General features: G+C 40.5%; 1 protein-coding gene across 26 annotated transcripts in view; it reads right to left on the bottom strand.

Moving 5' to 3' along the window:
• Positions 1 to 16,243, bottom strand: part of ANKS1B (ankyrin repeat and sterile alpha motif domain containing 1B) — a 1,105,044-nt gene that overhangs the window by 51,715 nt on the left and 1,037,086 nt on the right. For 12 of the 26 annotated variants that reach the window (XM_027592180.1, XM_027592182.1, XM_027592191.1 and 9 more), the window contains 3 exons: positions 12,506 to 12,580; positions 6,000 to 6,128; positions 4,023 to 4,094 (listed from right to left, as the gene is read on the bottom strand). In XM_027592180.1, the coding sequence (XP_027447981.1) occupies positions 4,023 to 4,094; positions 6,000 to 6,128; positions 12,506 to 12,580 (276 nt within the window). The remainder of the gene's footprint in view (positions 1 to 4,022; positions 4,095 to 5,999; positions 6,129 to 12,505; positions 12,581 to 16,243) is intronic. The other 14 variants (XM_027592184.1, XM_027592186.1, XM_027592193.1 and 11 more) reach the window with 2 other exon arrangements.

The following is a 16,243-nucleotide window of genomic DNA, read 5'->3' as shown; positions in this document are numbered from 1 at the left end:
TCTTTGTGATACTGTAAGGGGAGATACACATTATGCATTTGTCAAAACCCGAAACACTACAAGACAAAGAATGAACTCTAATGTAAACCACAGACTTTAGTTAATAACATAAGAATATTGGTTCATAGGGGCGCCTGGTCGGCTCAGTCGTTAAGTGTCTGCCTTCAGCTCAGGTCATGGTCTCAGGGTCCTGGGATCGAACCCCACATCGGGCTCCCTGCTCCGCGGGAAGCCTGCTTCTCCCTCTCCCACTCCCCCTGCTTGTGTCCCCTCTCTCGCTGTGTCTCTCTCTGTCAAATAAATAAATAAAATCTTTAAAAAAAAGTATTTAAAAAAAACTGTGACAAAGGTACCACACCAATGCAAATGTTACTAATAAGGGCAACTGTGAGGGTGGTCGTGGTGGAGGGAGGATACATTCAAGAACTCTGTGCTTTATGCTCAACTTTTCTGTTAACCTAAAACTGTTCTAACAAGTCAAGTCTATTAGAAAAATCGTTAGGTTAAAGAGGGAAAAGGCTGGTTTAACCTGAACAGAGACAGAAGTGATTCCATATTGTAGAATGATGTGAATTCCTGTCACCTCACACAGCTTAGCTTATGATGGCCTATTTTTGACTGAAATAATATATGTCTAATTAAACACCAGGACATCAGTGTAGAATTATCTTTGCTTCAGAACAGGAGGGGAACTTAGAGATGAATAAATAATAGGTTTAGATAAACTTAGAAATTAACCGATTGTGACTACCAAACACTCCAAATGTTTCCGAAAAGGGGAAATTGTGTTTGGTTTGTGCTGGGGCAAAGTACATGTGTTTAAGTATTATGGAAAAAAATATAGTTGCTTAGGATGCAATAAAAACACTCCTGAAATTTTTATTTAGGTTAACTGATTGGAATGTACTCCAAATTACTACGTATGTCTGTACCTAAATGGTTTAATTTGGCTAATTTTACAGAGTCTTTGAGGGTTCTTAAAGCTCTTTATCAATATAAATGATCCACATTTTCAGCTGTTTTAAAACTCAGGACAATAAATGTTCTACTGGCTCATTAGAGGGGTGGTAGAGCTTAGGGTTTGGAGTCTGGTGGTAAAGGTAAATCACCCCGGTTCAAACCCTGGGTGTACCACTTGCTGGCCGGGTAACCTTGGGTAAGTTACTTAACTTTCGTTGGCCCTGGTCCCCTCATATGAAAAGTGGGGACAACAGCAATATTTACCTCATGATTAAGTGAATAAATGCACATAATCACGTGTGCAAGGCCTGCTATATGGCTCTCAAGTGTTAACTGTTATTGGTACTAATAAACTGACTTTAGGAGACTCTGCCTGCAGGTCATTTTGGGAATCATCTAGGATGCTCCTGCAGGCTACCGGCCACATGAAAACCCCTCTACAGTGATACTTGTCTGGGGGAACTAAAATGTTAACATGTTAGACTCCTCCACTGAACTGTGAAGTCAGTGAGAGCAGGAGCCAAATCTTAGGCATCTTTGTTAACAAAGTACACTAAGGAAATATTTTTCAGAATCAAGAACCATACTGATTTACTTCTTACTGGGCAAGAAATTTTAATTTCAATTAAAACGCATACCATTGGATTGAAAAGGTCTTTTTTCCCCCACCGAAAGAGTAAACCAGGTCAAGCTTTAATCTACAGTACTTTGGCCTAATGATATTACTCTATATCAACTTTTAAGATCATCTATGTCCTAAAGTATTTCCCCTGGGTGGACTTGATGATTCTGGGACTTTGGCCTTCAAGGCCACCATACTGAAAACAGAGAAAATAGCAACTTGAGGTTCAAACTGAAAATTAACTGCAAGCTGAGAGCCACACCATTTTCAGTTGGTGAGAGTTCTAATTCACAACACAATGGTCCCGGATAACAGCAAGCCTGCGCTTCTAGTTAGGAAAGGCTCTAATGAGTGCAGTGAGTGCAACTTTAGCTACTGTACCAAAGACTGATACTTATTTAATCAGGATGGGAAATAAGAGTTGGTGATATCCTAAGAAGCAATAAAGTTCCTATTTTCATGTAAACGAACCCAAGTAAACACCAAGGGCAGCAAACCAGAAAAACACCCCAAAGAACAGAATGGCTTCTAAACAGACGACCTTTTCTGTTTCATTTTCAGCAACAGACAAGTATTTAACTAAATTATTCTCCACCGACACTATTAAAAGGGCTTTCCTGTTATCAGAATGGAATTTCAGATCCACTTAATTTCAAGAAATTGACTGAAATTCAAATCACAAATCTGGTTTTAAATGGTGTTCTGTACTCTATGCACTATTTCTGCTGATTACAGCATTGAAGTAGCTGGACCCAGATAACGGAGTTAATAGTATTAAATCAGAGATGCCAAATTAATTTCTTAGACGTGTTCATAAATAGCTCTAAAATTATTATGAGGCTTGATGATTGAAAAATGTTCCCATTTTCTTATTGTTCATTGGTGACATAATTAAGATCAGATATACATTTAGAATACAAGATTCCCAGAATTATAAAACCACAAACGAGGAACCCTAAGGGGCATCTAGTCCAACGTCCTCATTTTCTAAGTGAGAAAATGAGGCCCGGGAGAAGCAGGGGAGTGTAGTAGTTAAACGCTTGGGGCTCTGGAGTCAGACAGACCTGTGTTCCAGTTCCAGATTGGCAAGTTCTTCACTATGTGACCTTGGGAAAGTTATTTAACCTCTCCAAGCCTCAGTCTCTTCAAGTGTAGAACGGAGGTAAGGACTGCCCTAAACCCCAGGTTTGTGGTAGGATTAAATGAGATAAACATGCAAAGCATTCAGCTCAGCACAGAAGACGGGTATATTTTAACTACTCAGTAAATATTAGCAGTTATTATCATGATGACTAAGAGTGACTTCCAAGGCAATGTAAGCAGCAACAAAACCAGAACACAGAGTTCTTGACACATATCACAGCTTTTTTCATCTAAATACAGTACCTGGGATAAAAGATTCATTGGCACTGACAATATAACTCTACATCAAATAGAAGGATAACTAATTTCAGTCTTCCTGCTATTGAACTGATCCAAATATTAAATCAGCGATCACATTTGGAGGTCTCAATTTCATGAAGATTCACACATATTTGGCTTTCCATGAGCAATCGATATTACATATTTGCCTTCATAACTGTTTTAGTTTAATTTTTAAATATTTCCCACCCGACACTGCTCATGTAAAATAAAACAACGTATAATGGCCACAAATAAGAGTTAGGGTTCACTTGCTAACAATCTTAAATTTGACTCTGGTTAGTTGCTATATGGAATGAGTCTACCATTCTTAATCTGTACTGTCAGGTATGGCCACAGCCTCTATACATCTGTTATAGAGGAAGCAAGGATAAGGGACACATTAAAAAAAAAAAAAAAAAACAACTACAGTGGATGTGCAGTATGAGTAAGATTCGGTTTGGCTAATAGAGACTCCTAGGAATCCAGCGGCCAATGATCACAGACATCTACAACTGCCATTTTTGTCAACCTTTACTGCCCTTACATGATTTACTCAGACTTGTTTTTTTTTCTTATACTAAAAAAACCCCAGAATTGAGAAGTCTCATAAGGAATATTAGCTTTATACAATAAGCTCTCAATACTTGAGCATTTGATAATTTTTTAGTTAATTGATGGTCTTTACAGTAAATATTCTCAGACCAGCAGGTAGGTGCTTAAACCGTTTTCTTGCAATAAACTAAAGACCATTTTTCTCTTAATCTGGAGAATGACCAATGTACATACAATTAACTTTAAATCTTTAAAGAGTAAATGCAACGTGGCATAAATACATCCATACGTCCAACAGACATCAACTCACACTACAGTGAGAAAGCTCAAGTATAAACACGAACAAAGCCCAAACACCTTTTTTATGTAAAGGCAATGTGATTCAGCAGACGAAGAAAATAGTCATTTGAAAAGTGGCAATTTGTAACCATACCCGGTATTTAGTATTTCAGCAACTAGAAATAAAAATGTTTGGCAAACTTACCCGCATTTTTGCACAGGCGTCTTGGGTTGATTCTGTCCCTCTGAGCTCTTTTATCAGCATGGAACCTAAATACTAAAATATAAAACAATTCAATGATTTATGAAAAAAAGGATATAAATATGAGTTGCAATTTAAAACCAAACTGTGGAAGTCCTACTGGCTTGGTTTCCTGGCTGAAAGTTGTTGAATAACTTTTAAAAACTAACAGTAACTAATCCTAACAAATAAATGCTTTTAGAGAGAGAATGCTGTAGAATTAACTACAGTTGAGAGCTGTAAATTGCTCTTTATAATAAAACTGCAGCATTTTCTAAAGATGCCATCTTTCAAATCATATTTAACTGCAAAATGGGGGCATCTAAAAATGTTTTCCCTTTTTTTTTGAGGCAGCAATGTCTGCAAAAATAAATCACGCTACTCTCTACATAATTACAGGGTTGTATGAGACAGCTGAGAAGCTAAGCGACATGCACCCCATTTGGGCTGAGTTGGCTGCGTAGGTAATTAACATTAGGCCGCTCTCAAGCAGAGATGCAGTTTGGGGTCTTTTCATTCACAGCTGCGCGCCCAGTGGCTGATCCACCTGAGAATGGGATGCGAACGAGATGGAAGCCTGCGGGGGAGAAGGAATGGCATCTCGGTTGTTTCAGAAGGGAGAGAGCCCATTTCCTGGTGCAAACCGACACTGGGTGGGGGGCCGCTGAATGGGGTAGGAGAAAGATGAGAACGTCTCCTCCCAGGAATTACCAATCTTTTTGCTGTTAGGTGATCTAATTCAACACTGTCTTGGTACAAAACGCCACTCACTCTCCAAGTTCTGACTGGGAAGTGGGGGGGCAAAGAGTTTGTAGCAAAATGTCTGTTGTGCCTTTCCATCAATTGATTCCTCTTCAACTTTTTGAAGCTTCAATAGGGTTTCTTTCTTTTGTCATTTTTTCCCTCCCTAATCTTCCAGGAAAAAAAAAAGAAAGCGAGAGAGCGAAAGAGCTCTGTGTCTTAAAAAAAAAAAGAGCTCTGTGTCTTAAAACACACACACACACAAAATAATTATTTTCCTGACATGGCGCGCTGCAAAAACAGGGCTGGGGGGCTGGGAATCAGGCGTGCAGACCAGGAATGCCCGACGCGAAGACGGGCGTGCCCAGAAGGGAGCAGAGGGCGTGGTTAAGGGCCCGAAGCAAAGCGCGTTCCGAAAGTCTCAGGGGTTTATGTGGCGTTTGAGCTTTGCAGGAAGGAGGCATTTCAGTTCCACAGTTTGGGGGAGATTACTGCTGAAATAAATCCAATGCTCCACTGTAAGTAGGCAGCAAAAGAGGGATAGATAACAAAATGAAAAAAAGGGCCGAAATTGCTATGCGACAACCAGAATGCGCACGTCTTAATCAAATTAAGGAAAATAATCTCGGAGAAATCCTTGCCTTTTCAGTTATTGGGGAATTTTGTCCTAACTGAAACATTTCTTTTTAAAAGAGGTGATTTTACTTTTCCTGCTGTAGTCATGACAACCACCTGTCCCCAAACCTATGGTATTTTTTCAACATTCACCTGTTCATATTTCTTGCGATTCTCAGCTAAGCCTGATTCTCTCTCCTATTAGAAAAAAGTACCGAGTAATATAATCCTAATGAAAAAAATCTGGTAGTAGACCCAGTGTTTTGAGATCATTGGTGAGTGAGTGTTGATGTCTGTGTTATATTTATATTCATTTCCATTTTAAGATTGTTCTTTATCACATTTCATTTAAAACATACAATTGTCTAAGAAGGCAAAATAGACCTTAAATTCACAAGATTAAAAGGGATTATTAAGCTCTATTTACTTGGACTTTCTCTGTATAGAAAAGGCTACTTTAAGAAAAAGAGAAGGGAACACTTTAAGCGAGGACATTTTAGTCTATTTTCAATATAAAAGTAAACAAACCAGAAGTACACCCTCCATTCCCACTGGTACCCAAATACTGAATTTATGGTAACTTACAAAAGCTTTGTAATCACACGATTGGAAGATGAGCTTTTCTGGGTGGTGTTGCCAGTATTGTACTGGAGTTGAGGCTGTGGCTTCATTTGGAGGTCGCAAGGTAATGGAAGGTTCTCCCCAGTCTCCTGTCTGAAAATCACATTTATTCTAGAGGTAATATGAGCAGTTGGCAAAGCTCATTCCCTACAGCTAGCCTGAGTTCATCTTTTACATGTGTGCTGGAATGGGCAAATGCATTTGGGTGTATTATATGTGTAGAAATACTTTTACTGTTTATTACGGTTTTACATATGTGGTAGCATCATATTTCCCAAAGCTGAGTTAATTTCTGGGGCGTGAAAGAAGTTATTCCATTTTTAGAAGGACACCCTAAGCTAAGTGATTTTAAAATAAAACATGGAGATATTCATAAATGATGCACTAATTCATGATTTTCTGTTACAACAGAAAAAGAACATACGACCTTTGAAAGACTTTTCTGTTTTTAAGCTTGGTTATTTGAACTTTTTAGTCTGAATTGCTTTTACATTCAGAATACACAGTTCCATGAATTTCAGTTTCCAAATATGACATGTACCATGTACTTGGGATGATTTTAGATCTCTGGAGAAAAGATAGTGTAAGTGTGATTCTAAACAAAATTTTTGAAGAAAAATTTACGAATGGATGGCTAGTTTCCCTCATCTGAATTCACTTGTATTGATAAAATGCCACCGTGACAGTCTTGGATGTATTCAGCTACCTTTCTCAGGAAACCTTAAGCACAAATGAATAATAAACATTTAAATGCCAAGTTTGGTCATACGTGCAATATGCATGTACTTGAGGATCTTAATTCACAAATACAAGCACATGCACATATGATGGCGTATCATTTAATGCATACGCCCACTAAGACAGACCTAAGACAGAGGGACATTCCATCCTTCCACCTATCATTTTCCATGAGGTTAGCCTCGACTAGTTTTATTACTATAATGACTTAGTGTGAGCATCTATAAAGTCAAAGGCCGGTGTTGGCAGGTCTTTTCTGGGTTCTGGTCTGATTTAGATATTATATACGGGTGATTTCTCACTTTTTTCCCTGGAAAAGATTCTAATTTCTTGAAATTCAGTTCTTTGTTCTCAAATGGACATTAACAAAAACTAGACAACAGGCAGATTTCCAAAGCCACTCTCTTTTAATCTGGATTCGGCTGCTCTTGTAGAACTAACGAATTACCTTTCTCAGGAGTTGGAAGAATGTAAATAAGTCTCACGAGCTCCCAAACCAAGTAAAACCTTGGTCAGAGACCAAGTTCTACAGAAGTACTAGCAAATGGGTTGATACTGTAGGGTTTCTTAAGGAGGATTTTCAAGGAATCTAGGATAAGAAAGCAAAATTTTGGATGTAGGTGTATGTTTTGGGGGAGAAAAAAGTCTACAGCTTTCATTAAATTCTTTGAAAGGATCAGAAACTCCAACAGCTTAAAAACTGCAAGTCTCCAGGAAGAGCTTCAACAGGACGTGTGTTCTGGGGTAGAGGACTGGCATTCCAATTTTCTCTGTGCAGTCTGGACTTACGTTGGGTGGCACATGCTGCGGCTGCTAACGCTGGGAAGTGGTAGGCACAGGCTTTGCTTTCTGAAGTTTCTGTCTTTGAAAACTAGAGGAAAACTCTAGAGCCCCTCAGGACTGCACGGGCCTTTTCACCGAGGCAGAGAACCTGAAGCTCTTCTCCTCGAGATGAGTCACTCCCAGGCTCAGGCAGCGCAGTTAGTATCTTGCGAGCTCATTGGCTTCTCACTGGAGCACATGACCTACCAGAGTCCCTCAAGCACCTCACGCCCTAGTCTAAGCCATTCTCTGTGTTAGTTTTGTTCTAGTTGCTAATTTACTTGCATATGGCTTGGTTCTCTTATCTCCTGTCTGTTGAAACTGGTAAGACTTTACCTGGAATAATTACTTTAGCATTTTTGTCTGTCTTATGACCCATCCCTGACTCATTCTTGAGTTTTCTCTTTATAACTTTCATTTTTTAAAAAAAAGTGGCTGCAATTAATTTTAGGAGAAAGTTTTCCTCTGGCTGCCTATCATGATCTTTTCTTTTCCCTCTCTTTCAAACATCTGGTCTGTATCATCTCTCAGTCTTTAATTCAACTGGCTGTGATTTGCTCTTAAAAAAAAAACTAGTATGAAATTGAAAATGTAGAAAATGTGGATTTCAGTACTATTTTGAAGCTGAATGTTAATTTAAGCTGAATGTAATTTAAGTGATAATACCTATAGTTAAAACTCTGAAAACATGCAGCTAGGAGTTCTTAATTAAAAAGCTCTCCCCAAATCCAGCAAATCCTCTAGTCCGCCCCATTCACCTTCTTCCCCTCCCTCGATAAAGCAACAACAACACAGCAAACAGGTGTTGTACATTTAAGTCACGGGTGACACTGTTAACAGGACAACAGAAGTTTGCACGCAACTCCGTGGGATGATACAAAAGGAGGAGTTGTTTGACGTTAAAAGACCTTTCGATCCAGTGTTTGCTGAGGTGACAACTGAAATCAAGCGTCAGAGCTTCGCGTTAGCCCTGTCTTAGTTTAGCTGAGGTATCCCTGGTCCGAGCTCAATAGGCAGCTCTCACAGCAGCCTGAACAGACATGGCAGGAGCTGGGGGCACCCTGGGTTGCGGTGCAAAGGCTGGGGGTAGGGCTGAGGGTGGGCATGAGTGGGGTGAAGCTGGGGTTATGGGGACATTTCAGGTGTCAGTACATTAAGCATGCAAATCATATGCAAACTCATTCCCTAACTGTTGAATTAACTCAGGCACTTTTGTAATTAAACTTCAATGTGAGTTCCATACATGTAAAGCAGAACTACAGCCAAATGCTGATCCAAATATTCACATCGTCCCCATAAGTTGTAGCAGCCATTTTGGGAAGAACAAGCCCCAGCACATACCACCTCGGTCTGGAAATCATCCCGACCTCTTATTTGATAACCACTTGAAGAAACGCTTGGCACATCCATTTAACTCAGTTTAGGCAGCGCCATCATCTGCTCTTCTAGGACTCCACTCTGTCCAGAAATCACACACCTCCTGCTTTGAATTCAGTGATCGGACTGGGCCTCCCCTACGCGCTGGGGGGGAGGGGAGGAAAGTACAGGGAAGAGAAGTACAATTCTTCCTTGATGTTCTTTGTGGCCTTGAAACATGGTTCCGGTCCAAATATTTTTAAATTCTCTACATAGGGACTGAATCTATCTTTCTGGAAATAGGAACTTAGTTTTGTCATATTTAGGGCCTATTTCCAGACGTTCATTTTCAAAGGAGGGAAAAGTGTTCTTAAGATTGAAGTTATAAAAAAATAAATGTATTTGCTTCCTAGAAATTCATCAGCTTATTCTTAATGTGTTTAACTTTAGACCAAAGAATATTTATAAGACTCCACCTGCAGGTGTTGAGTCTTGTCTCTGGAGTTAGTTTTATGAGAACGGACAGATTTGGTGACACCCTACTGCCAGGGGGAGGTATGGCCTGGGCCTTAGGGTGGGTTATAGCTTCAACTGGTCCACCGACAGTAAAAACAAGAGTTGAGAGAATAAGGGTGCCTTAGGGCTCACCCGTCCTGGAGGCTGGACCGCAGCAGGAAGGAACTACGGAGGAAGTGGGTAGGGCAGTACACTGTAGGGACCGGTGAGAGAAACCAAAAGGTAAACTGGGGTTTCTACCTTAGCTATAAAATAATTCCAAACTGGGAGGACCATCGTTAGGTCTTGTAAAATAGTACACTCATATCGAGATGGTACCTGTATTTCCTCAGGCAAATTAATAAAATTAGTTCTCCAGGTAAATTAATAAAGTTAATTTAATAATTTCCCAGTTTAAAAAAATTTTGTTAAATATGAAAAAAATCAAACAGATCTAAAAAGTCTTTTGCCTCAAAGAATGGTTTATAGTCAGACCTTATCCTTAACAAATAGTAGATCTAAACATAGGTAACAGTGATGCAATTATATTTAAATAGAATAACAAAACAGGAAAAGGTTGGGGTAAAATTCTGTCTATTTTAAACTATTACTGACTGGCAGTACTCTTTAAAATGCTTAAGTAATTATAGAAGAGAAATTCAATGATTCAAGGCACTCTTACTAAATGTCTTCAGGCTACTTTTTTAGAGCATTTAAAATACTTAAACATTTTCTTTATGTTCATGTATTGAATGATTTTAATATTCCAAGAATTTGGCCATGGCTTAAAACCTCATTTACATGGTATGTATGTATGTATTTCCTTTAGGATATTATCAATGAAACAAAGGAAAATGGACATCATTAAGTATCCTTTCCAGCTCAAATAAAAATTAAACTTTGAATATAAACAAAAAATATAATTTGAGATTAGAGCTTTAAATGGAAAATTGATTCTGTTGAACAGGTATTTACCAACTGCCGACTCGGCATGCACAGTGTGGCCAAGTGTGAAGAGCTACGGTGGGGCCATACTTAATATGATGTAATTAAATCAAATGTCTTTTATCCCACCAGCTGAGAAGTATAAAACCACTAACTGAATTTAGTTATAGCCCAGGAAAAAATTCACAAAAGTCTACAGATAAGTTTTTACTGGATGGCAGAGTCTAAAATGCAGCTTTTATAACTTTGCTTTATTCCAAAAGGTGCTAAAGCTGCATGACTCTTCGTTCATATGCACCAGATACATAAGGCAAATGCAAAAACATCGTATCACAGAGTTCTCTTCTCCAAACACGGAAACTGAAGATACTACATATTCTCTATGCTCTGTGCATATGAAGGGACCATCATCTATATCCTTATTTTCTTCTTGAGAAAAACATTTCCTAAGGATGTCAGTAAATAATTAAAAGCCAGGATTATGACTTAGCTTCCTAACATGAACAGAAAGGTACGGTATTTTCCAAGCCTTGTATTATTCTTTTTAAATTTTTTTAAAATTAGGATTTAATTGTTTTTTTTTTAAATAGCAGCTTTTAAATCTTTTCTACTAGGAACTGTTTCCACCTACCTGCTTATAAATTTAGATCTGAATATTAACAAACATTATTCTCTATTTCTTTAGAACACTTAATGGAAAGCGAAAATGATTTTAAATGACGATTGTTAGGTTAAGGCTTCACTTTCAAGAATTCTGACAAATATCGATCAGAGATGAGCTACCCAAACTTCCATAAGATGTCTGTGATTACATTTATCTTCTGTTATCTCTGAGGCTTTGAAGAATGCTCCACAGAGCTCTACGCTTATAAATATGTAAGCATGGGTTTGGATGTGAATGTAAGGAAGGGCCTCCTATAAACATTCACACACACACGGAAGCAGGATGCTACAGCAGGTCTTTTAAAAATCTTTCAGAATCAAGAATGCTAGTTTGGTCAAATGCAGCTGGTTATACTCAATTTGTTCCTTTGGAGGATAAAGAGCAGAGATGGCCACTTCTGAACATGAAAAAGCACTGGTTAGCATTTACGGGTTCGGGAGGGACTGCTGGGTCACCAGAGCATCAGTACCAGGCAATGTACAGACCCCACGAGCCCAAGAGCCAGAAGTCCCATGCACAGGAGGGGTGTGCCTGACATGGCGCCCTGAAAGTAGGCCCTCCACATGCCGCCCCGAGAGCTCTCCTTAGTGATTCTCAACCAAATGCCTCAACCTCTCAGGCAGCAGGCTATCTGATGGGAAAAATTTAACAGGATATGAAAATAGGATTGTATCTTAAAACACAAAACAGAAAAGACCAAACATTAAAATGTCTACTTCCCAAACAAAAATGGGTTTTTTTTTTTAAGTGTGCAGAGGTAAGCTGTGAACATTTGGATATTACACAGCTCAGAGTAAAATGGGTCACGATTTCACGCACATTCCAAAGATCAATTCAGTATTGTCCAATGGAAAAAGGCTGAGAACCACTTTGTAGCTGTAACGGTGTCGCTTCCGGCCATACCACTCCCACGCTCGCATAAAATGTATACAGGCTATCATGCAAATCAGACTCAAATACTTCTCACAAGTGAAGCACATGAACCTCTGAGAACTTTTGGACAGGATGGGTTGACCAGCCCATGGACATGGGAAAGTACAAGATGGGGAAGAATAACACTGATATATACATGTGTGTGTGTGTATATATATATATATATAGATAGATAGATATCTATCTATATATATATATATATCTCAATTTACCCTTTTCCTTCTTCCTGTAAAAGCAAGTTAACACAGACACCTGGGATGAAAGCCAAAACTCACATGAAACAGATTTTAACTGCAGACTTTAAAAACCAGGTATGTTTCTCATTTTAGGACAATGTTTGCACGTCAACTGGTCACAAGGCACAGTGAATGAAGTATCAGAGACAAGATCTCAGGAGTCATTAGACATCACAGATCGTCTGCATTGCCAGGACACAGTACCTGCAGCTACTGACAACACTTTGCAACACATTACATAGCGCAAGTTCAGGAAAGAAAATAACCATTTGTAACCTTACATTATGAACCTGATGGATGGCTGAGAAAGGAAATCCAGCGTTCTGATTCGTCCATATCTCACAGACAGACGACTGCTGATATAAACAGAAAACTATCTCATCTTGTCAATATTTAGAACATGGCAGCTACCAAGGTAGCATCAAGGAGGGGAAGGAGGAAAATAATAAAAAGCAAAGAATCACATTTCTTAAACACACACACACACACACACACACACACACACACACACACACTCAGAAAATGTTTCAGGATGCCCAGGTTTAATAATTGGCTTCCAACTCATTCTTTTGCTTAAAAGCATTTTGGGTTGGCTGGGAAAGAAAAAAGACCATTTAGACATTAGTTTTATATCAAGGGAGATTACCAATAAATTCACATCTTGGAAAAAGCAAACTGTGTTTAACATTTGCCAAAGACAACGGAAATACCTTCCCTCTTCACATCATCATTTCAGAGGATAAATATTTTCATGGAGTTCAGGAGAGATGGGAAAAAGCCTTTAGCGCAGAATACATATTTTTGTTTTCTTATCTTCAATGACCAAAAGCAAACAATGCAATAAAATGACTTTCCTGACTTAGTCATTGCTCCATTTGATAAACCTAGAAGATCCTTCTCCCTCCAGAGTTCTCAGGGGCAGAACTGTGGTTGACAAGGGGGAAGCATCATTTGGCCATTCAGCAGTGGAAGGGAGTGGCGGGGGAGGTGGCAGGAAGGATACTAGGGCAGGGAGGGGTTGGGGTCAGGAAGCCAGGGTCTGTTACTGAAGCAAACACTTTGGGGAATAGAACTGGGGAGCCTATAATGAGTCAGCTCCATCATCCTGACTCTCCACCACACCATTAACAAGCTAAGAATTAACAATTATTAAAAGGCAATAATGTTTGCTTGCTTAGAACCGAATGCCAAGCTAACCCCCATTCCTGGGAGTTACAGCCGAAACCACCAAATAAACCAAAGAGGTTCCTGGCTTGATTTTTATAAAGTTCTTTTCCTGAATTCCATCGTTCTAAAAGACACGATGAAACTGAATCACAGAAAATGGCAGCATGCCTAAACTTACTCAGTAAGCACGGTGAACATCCCCAGAATTCACAAGCAGGGCTTACAAAGATCATGCAGGAAGGAGATAAGAACATAACCACAATATGGTTTAGAAGCCCGGCAAAGAACAATTGCATCAGCAAATGAATTATGGAAAAGAAACTTATCCCTGGCTAAATGTTTTCCCTACCTTCACCCTCCCAGAAACACTCACCAGAAATTTAACATCTCTCTGTCCAGTGACAGTGGCATTCTCCCCTCCCCCCCAGACAACTTTGCTTTCCATCCCTTCTGTCATCTGGATGGCTTACTGGGGACAGACTGTTAGGTAATTGGCATTCCGTTAAGGAAGTAAGATCCTTGGGGTCTGACCGAAGGCAACTGCAACCACCTCCCACTTAAACCGGCTCTGCTACTCTCAGTTCCCTCCCTAGACTTCCTGGTATTCTCTCCACAGGGGATCTTCCTCTTCCTACCTTTTCAAAAATTCAATCTCTAGGAAGTTACGTCTTGTGACCATTAAACCTCCAGCCTCATCTACAACAGCTGCCATCTGATTTAAATATACCAACTCCATGCTTTGGTGGGATTACCATCTTAACTGGCACAAACAGGCATGCAGGAGGATACCTTTCATATTTTCAGCACTCTCATCCACATTTCTGAGCTCATTCTTTCACAATTTTCACAGACTTTAAAAAAAAAAAGATTTATTTATCTGAGAGGGAGACAGAGAGACAGAGAGAGGGAAAGTGGGGGGGGGAGTGGGAGAGGGAGTGAAAATCTCAAGCAGACTCCCCACTGACTGCAGAGCCTGATGTGGGGCTCAATCTCACCAGCCTGAGACCATGACCTGAGCCAAAATCAAGAGTCGGCCACTTAAGCGACTGAGCCACCTAGGAACCCCAACTTCCACAGACTTTTAATGCTAGAAGTAACCCAGGAACCACTTGTCATTTGACAGATGAAGACACTGACATTCAGAAAGGGTAAGTGGCTTGCTCAGGTGACACGGAGTGTCACACATGTCGGCCTGCTGGGATGGCTGGGAAGGGGTGTCAGCACAGTACTGACCTCACAGGAAGGCAAAGGAGGCAAAGGCAGTCTCCAGTTACATGGAACTGGTTTTACCGATCCTGGAACAAGTGTATATGTAAGTGGCACCAGTTCAAGGAACAGTCTCAACTCCACTAGGGGTCAAATACCTGAAAGGTTTATTGTTTTCTAATCATTACTTCCAAAAGGGCCAGCCCCATCTCCCCTCCCTGATGGGCACCAGGCCACTTGACCCTTGGGGCAGCCTCATAACTTCCTGGTCACTCTGAGTCACTAAGAATCCCTTTTGTAAAAAAAACCCCAGTATCATCTGATTCAGACCTTGCCTTCCCTCACTGCAAGCCAGGCTTGAGGCTTAAAAAACCCATGGTGGTTAGAAGAGGCTTGATTTGTACTTGGTCCTCTTCTCCTTCCTTCTTCCACTAGGAGTAGGGGGAATGGGGTGGTATGGTCAATCGCGGATATCCCCCACCCCAAGCTCTACCTCCTTCGCGCCCTTTGTTGGAGAGGGGAGTACAGAGGAAGGACAAAGGCCTCTTTTCTTATCCGGCTCTGGCTGAATTCTCTGACAGCTTGCACCGCTTCCCAGAGCAATGCTCCACCGAAGTAACGGCCTCCAGTGTCCTCTTGTAGGGGCTGCCACCATCCTGCCCCACACAGGTTCTACTGTGTTTCTGTGTGAGATCTTTGGAGAGCTCTGTTGGGGAAAGGGATGGGGTCCCCACTGCACAGTTCCAGATGTGAGAAATATGTCTCTAGTCTGACTTCCTCCAACCTCTACTCAGCCCTCCTAGAGCCCATGCTCACCCGCTGGATGGGACACAGGGGAAAGGGTATGACCCAGACTCCTCCTGCACGCCCGCCCACATCACACATACAGACAGCCTGGCCGTGCAGGGCAGGCTGCTCTGTGACCACTCCGCTCTCTGCCAGGACATGTCCCTCCAGTTCTCTCTTCTTCAGCTCAGGTTGGTACATCTGCCTATCAGAAGTCCGACTGTGGAATGAGATGCCTGTTTCCCCTTCTGGCAGGTTCCCCCACTCTGCATGAGCCTTCCTCTTAGAGCTCTTCTAGAGTAGGCTCTGAGGGCATGGGGACACCTCTCTCTTCTCCCATGCACTCTCCTCAGTGGCTCAGACAGTTCTCTGCCCTTCCCCAACACCAATCTTCTGCCTGTACACACAGGCAGCTGACGGTGCCTGGTTTCACCACCTCCTGGTCAATCCTGAACAGGGTAGCTGACTCCATTACTGGCAATTTTCTCTTGAGAATATTCCGTACTTAGTTCCTACAGGTAATTTCCCACTTAATGTCTTGTTACACGAATCTTATCTTCCAACAGTCGGAGAAAGTTACCAGAGAGTTAAGGAGGGGAGAGAGGGTCTCGTACATCACTTAGTTTATTTTTTTAAATCTGCATAAAATTTTTCTTAATGAAGAAAAAAACTCTACCTCTAGTCACATACACTGAAGAGAGTTTGTCTGTGGCTTATATACATTTGAAAGATGTTACAATAACTATTTTCATTTATAAGCTGTGTCTTAAACTTAGAAAACAATAACACTTCTGTAAGTTCCAACAATTAATTGACTCAACGCAAAGGGTGAAAAGTCAGATTTTTAAAAAAGAGTTGAA

Source organism: Zalophus californianus, chromosome 9, assembly GCF_009762305.2.
Source record: "Zalophus californianus isolate mZalCal1 chromosome 9, mZalCal1.pri.v2, whole genome shotgun sequence".
Taxonomy (NCBI): Eukaryota; Metazoa; Chordata; class Mammalia; order Carnivora; family Otariidae; genus Zalophus; species Zalophus californianus.
Note: the sequence above shows the minus strand (reverse complement) of the source record. Positions and strands in the feature narration are given on the sequence as shown.